Source organism: Charadrius vociferus, unplaced genomic scaffold, assembly GCF_000708025.1.
Source record: "Charadrius vociferus isolate BGI_N301 unplaced genomic scaffold, ASM70802v2 scaffold549, whole genome shotgun sequence".
NCBI lineage: Eukaryota > Metazoa > Chordata > Aves > Charadriiformes > Charadriidae > Charadrius > Charadrius vociferus.
This window is the reverse complement of record NW_009650103.1, coordinates 2,283,718-2,289,775: the sequence shown is the minus strand read 5'-3', so window position 1 is coordinate 2,289,775 and position 6,058 is coordinate 2,283,718. Positions and strand designations below refer to the sequence as shown.

Here is a 6,058-nt window from a genome sequence, read left to right as displayed (position 1 = left end):
GCCGCAGCGGGGATGAGGTGGACGGGACGGGACGGGGAGCTGGCGCTGGGGGCAGCGGGAACGTGTCCTCGCCAGGCCAGACCCCACGGGATCTGGGTGGGTTTTTGCCCCAGCTCAGGCGGAGATGATGGCGGGAGCCTCCGGGGCTGGTTGAACAGACAGCGCTGGCAAAGGGCTGCCTGAGCAAACGAGTTTTTTAAAGCATCCTTCTGCACCTCCCGGCGAGGCTGGCTCCGCTGTCAGCCACGCACGTGCTGAGCCGAGGAGAGTCTCCAGTGCTGGTTTGCTCAGAGCGGAGCCCAAACTGCAGCACTATTATTTTTAATTTACCCCACTGGCACTCAGGCTGTTTTCCAAGAGCGGGGAACTCGCAGGGTAAATTTTGCCTCCCGTGCAGGTAGAGGAAGGCAGCAAACACTTGCACAAATACCTGCGAGATAGCTGGAAATTCTTAGCAAATCTCTTTTCTTTCCTTTCCATAACTCATTCTCTTTTTTCTACCGGCCTGCTCTCTGAACACCTCCGACACAACGCCACGCTTGCCGAGAGCGAGCGGCATCGCTGCGATTGTTGGTGAATCTGCTCTCAGCCTGCGCCGCTGCAGAGTTCGGCCCCCAGACACGGGCAGGACGTGGGGCTGGACGGGGCTGCAGGCAGGGACCCCCAGGACCTGGGGCTTGCACTGGCTACCGGCCAAACCTGGAGCGTGCCGGTGTGTGCGTGCCGGGAGCTCAGCAAAGCTGCTCAAATTTATAACCGTGGAGCTGGGTGATTTGCACGCTATCTGTTTTCAGCTACCTGCAGACCTGTGGGTCCCACCATCCTGATCTGTGGCATTACACAGTGCAGGCAGGAGGCTTTCAGTGAGGCAACTGGGGTATTTTGGGATAAAAGGCTGGCTGTGGGTAGGAGAAGCTGGGATACCCAGGCACTGGTTGGCTGTGCGGGAATATGGAGCAGGACCACGTCTGTGAATGGCTCTCGGTTGAAATAACCCGGCATACTTTTTCCCAAGGTCTAACATTTACAGAAGCAATTCAGCGGGCAGAGAATCAAACATAAAAAGAAATAACAAGGCTTCATCAGTGATAAAATTAATTTAAAAGCGGATTGGGAAGCTCTGCCACCACTTGGGAAGCTGTGCAAGACAGAAGCCCAGGGGCGGTGGCTGGACCCTGACCCTCCTCAAAAATCCGCTGCTCCTCCGGGTAGCAGCAGCAAACACCGATTTTGCTCTGGCAGATTTTGAATGTTATTCCCTGTGATCCAGCATTCATTCTGCCGATTGAGTTAGTCCCCCCTCTATGCTGTTAAACTACCAGCTCTGCACAAGTTTCCCTAGAGGTAAGGAGGAGAAATTGAATCTGGGCTGCAGGCTTGTTTGAGCCATTTCCCAGACTCTACTGCTGCAGATGGGGCTGGCTCTGGGGAGACACGTTTACAAACTGCAACAAATTAGAGTAAACGAACCTGACTCACACTCACACCAGCAGCAGAAGGGCACGGTGAAACAAGGGAAGATTTAACTTGAGGTTTCAGATGAGGCAGAGAAAGAAAAAGACGAGGTCCCTGCAGACAGATGAGGATGATCAGAAATGTAATTTCACTCTCCGTCCTCTCTCCCAAAGTGACCGCTTGGATTCCCCTCCTGCCCATAGCCTGGGAGGTGACTGCAGAGGAGCTCCGCTTAGTGCAGGTTTCTGGAGCTGGAGACTTTCTCCTCATAGAGAAGGATAATCAGAGCAAAAAACATTCTTGTGCGAAATGCTGTGTCCCGAGCTGCTCGCTGGGATGGCCGTGATGAAGGGACCAAACCGTGCACGCAACCCACAGCTATTCCCACCGCACTCCCCACGCGCTCCTCAGGGGCTGATTCACTGGGAAAACGCAGAGGGGAAAGGCAGGGGGTTGGGGGGGGGCATCCCCTGCTGACTAATGCCACTTTTTGCCAGGGAAATTTCACAGAAAGCCGCGAAATTCAGTTTATTCCTGGGTGAGATGAATCATTTCCCTGCTTTTACGCAGCAGCCATTACTGCCTCCTCTAAATGTAAATAAGAACTCATCTGTGTGCACATAAGAGAAAATAAACCTGGCTACAGGATGGCGCCGTGTTCACACGTTTGTTTTTGCACAGCTACAGCTGCATGTCTCTATGGTTGCCTTAAGTTATACCAGTCCTGAGACACTTAATGCAAAGTCTTTACTCAGGCAAAAAAAATAAATCGTTTTGTGGGAATCAGATCTCGGACATAATATGCATAGCACTGGGCAACTGGTGACGACAGACCAAGAGCTATGGGCCAAGTGCTTTTCTTGGTTTGACCTGCTTTGATCCCACTGACATCAATGGACTTCTCTAGATTTCCACTGAGATAACTGGTTTGCAGCTGACGCAACCGAGAACAATATGGGACATAATAGAATAGTGGGAGGTCATTTTCCTTACAGAGCTCTGCAGAAGAGGGACTGCTCCAAAGCCTAAACTTAAGTGTAAAGTTTACAAACAGCCTTGTGAAAAGCCTGAGCAGAAGAGTTTGTCCTAAAACAGAAGAAGCTGTTCCCCCTTTTTTCAGAAGCACCAAAAATTCTTATTCCTTTAGCAAGTGCTTCCAGTTCTGTGCAAGACCCCAGCGGGGGCCAGCGAGAGCCCATTGTACACAGCAGGTATGGGGTCAGACATGGCTTGTAGTAGCTAAAAAGTTTTGCATCTGTATGTGTGTCACTCTTCTGTCTGTCTCCCCATCCATCTCCATCTGCCACTTCAGCACCTCTGGTCCCAATTTGGGGAAGCGCTGGTGTCCTCAGGCACGTCCCATTTACTGTGATGGGCTATAACCACTCCTCTCTTAAGAGAGGGTCCCTGATGTGAGATCTTAGTGCTCATCTACTCTTAATTCTCCTCTTTTACTCATTCCTTTTTCATGCCTGCAGAGCCATAGCAAAGTTGAGTCCCCCCACCCCAGCCCCAGACACCCTCACACCCTCCGAGCTCACCCACCGCACAGGGGACCGGCTGGAAGCCCAGCCCACACCTCCAGCCCTCAATCCACCACGGATGCTCCCAGGGGGATGCTGGATCTGGTGCTGCTGCCCGGGCGAGTGCGGTGTGCCTGACAGGTCTGCGGGACGGGCTCTAGGAAATGGGGAGGTGGGTGAAAATCTCACCTTCGCAGCCAGCCCGGTGCTCGGCCTGAGACCTGCTCTGGGCCAGCGCTCAGCGTGCCTCGTAGCTCACACTGGTGGTAAAACCAGTGGGAGACAAGGAGATTTCGACATTGTTAAATCTAAGAGGGAGGTTGGGCAGAAACATTTCTTTCTTGGCCTGGAGACAAGCATTAATATTAGATGTCGTGGGAGTATGCTTCTAGTGTGCAAGGGAGAAAGCTTTGGAGGAAACATGTAAAACGCCAGTCCAGGGAGGACTTCAAATTCAGAGAGACTTGCAGCCAGGAGCCAAAATCCCTTAGTGCCTTTGTCAGAAGCTCATCACGACGATATTAACAGAGCCAACAGACCTGATCTTCCCCCACTCTGAACTGGCATCGCTCCTCTGCTTTCAAGGGAACTTTGCCAGGCAGTGTCCTGGGGGATTTCCTCCCAGCATAATGAATATTAGCATATAAGACGCTGAACCCTCCCTCAGAGTGGAGGATTAAATGCTCTTTTAATGCGTTATATGCAGTTCTTAAGCAGCTGACATGGGTACTTGCTTGAGCAAAGATTTGACCCAGTAAATGGAACTGAAAAGCAAACATTTTTCAATTAAAATACTCACAGAATTTTAAAATGCTGCAGAGCACTTAGGGAATAATTGTCTAATGGCTGAGAAGGCTCTAACGGAGACCCTGAACGGCGGCATGCTCAGTCCTGCACTGGGTGTCATTGTCTCGCAAGGAGCTGAGTGCCCTGTGGGACGCTGAGCGTCAACAAGTCCATCCCCCTTTTCACCATCAAATTTACACGTTGGATCCCGGGCACTCGTGCAGAGGTTGACTGAGCAGTTGGGTGTCTTAGCCCTTAAATGAGCATGTGTAGGTACTGAAAATGGTAAAATATAGTGGTGGGGTACAGCAGATGGGACCACACATCAGTGTAAGGGAACTGGGATACACCCAGGAGAGTGTCAGTAGGAACAGGGCACCCCGTTCTCTTGGGTTCTTGGAAAATCCCATCCTTGGGCCCCGGGGAGACTGCTGGAGGGGACAGCTCGGTGTTCAGCGAAGCCCTGGTGCTACGTTAGGTGGAACCACGGCTTCTACTCTGCTCAGCCCTAGCTCACCATATCCCTGCCTGCTCAACCCCAAAGGGTGCAAAGGCACCGCGGGTCTGCCTGGCCTTTCCCACCAGGCTCACAGCAAGGTGACCTACACTGCAAGCTCGTGTGAGCGAGGGGAAGACCAGGACCCATAGGATGCTCCTAAAACACCCACTGTGCAGCCTGCACTGCCCAGGAGGGAAGGGACGGGGCTCCCCACGTCCTATCACTGGTATCACGGTGTCCAGCGAGCCTTTGCGGTGTGAGCTCAGTGCCAATGCCAGACACAGGTACTCTGTGGTCATGACCCTGCATTCATCCTCCACCTCACTCCGCAGGGACCTTTGGGAGCATCCAGGGAACCCCACACCACGTCCGTCCTGGGCACGGGCTGCATCACTGATCTCTGCCTGCATGACCAGGGGAGTGTAACAGTGGGCTTTTCTGTTCTGACAGTAAGAAACGAAGATGGTCCATAAGGAAAGGATCCCTGCCCAGGACAAATGACAGAGCACCACGGATAAGGTGAGTGTCTCAGCGGCGAAATTGGATCCTCTGCTTTCGGTATGGTCAGATGGAGAAGCTTTCCACTGGCTTCCAAATGCATTTTGCAATTATTAGAGAAGTTGAGTATCAGGATCTGTTCATCTCCCCCATACACAAGAAAAAAACAGTAACACTCTCTGCATAATAAGATAATTACTGTCCCTTCAAGGCTCTTGGGAAAAGTTGCCTGTGCTTCATGGTTATGAGATTAAGTGAGCTGAAATCATTCCCCAGAGGTAGGCTGGATCCAGGCAGAGCGAGCAAACCTGTTTGTGCCATGTGAGATGCTGTGTAACGTGGAGCTGCGCTTCCACCAGCATCAGCTAGCCTTTCCCTTGCTGCTGGGAGGGATCCCGTCTCCCGCGGGCTCCGTCCACTCTGGCAACGGAGCTCCCGTCTTCACCAGCACATCCCAGAGCGGATTCCCCTCTGCTCTGCTCCCTTCCCCAGGGAGGATCTCACCAAAGCAGTTTATGCTCCTTTTACACGGGTCCACCTGAGAGCCCCACGCCAGCTGATCTAGCACCCATCAGCTTCCCCGGAGGGCGCAGGACGACCTGAGAGAGCTCCGGGTTCCATCAGCAGCCTCAGCGTACCCATGAGGAAATACAGGGGACAGGATCTCAGTTGCTCTTTTGGAGCCATTGTTGTTTAACTGGTAAATATTTCCTTTAAATGCCTACATGCTTTCAGAAAAAAATTGCAAAGCTTAATGGGAACAAATATTCCCAGGGGGTTGTATCCTGCCTTTCATTTGCACATCAGACCCCTGCTATCTTTAAGGCTGGTTCTGTGCATGGGCAGGCGCCTAAGTCATTTGAAAAACAATAAGACTCTGTGCTCTAATTTCCCAGAGAAAAATGTAGACAAAACAAGTGGCAGTTTGGCACAAAGCGAACTGCAGAATTTTCTTTGATAAATAACCGGGCATTTAACCCGAGAAGCCTGCAGGCAGCTGGGGGATCGGCCTGTCTGATCCGTCCCGGGGCAGGTGTTGGAAAACCAGCGGAGCTGTGCCCTTCGTGGGTCTGTGTGTGGAATCTGGGCATCTCTCCGGGTCGATCCTCACGGCGCTCCATGGCTGGGGGGTCTCCAAGGAATCCCGTAAGCATCCTTTAGGGCTTGCTGGAAACCAGCCTCCCTGGCCTGGCAGTTCATCGCCTGCTTCTGGAGGACTTTGCTGTCGTAATGAGCTCAGGGGGATTAACGGGGCACGGTGGGAGGCCATGGACCTGTGTTAGGTCTCTAACCTAGG

General features: G+C 52.4%; 1 protein-coding gene across 1 annotated transcript in view; it reads right to left on the bottom strand.

Annotated features, from left to right (window-relative positions):
• The window catches only part of LOC104292898 (T-cell acute lymphocytic leukemia protein 2-like), a 15,277-nt gene extending 14,718 nt beyond the window's left edge, over window positions 1-559 (bottom strand). The window contains exon 1 of the mRNA XM_009892330.1: window positions 502-559. Coding sequence (XP_009890632.1) covers window positions 502-559 — 58 coding nt within the window. The remainder of the gene's footprint in view (window positions 1-501) is intronic.
• Window positions 560-6,058: the final 5,499 nt, after the last annotated feature.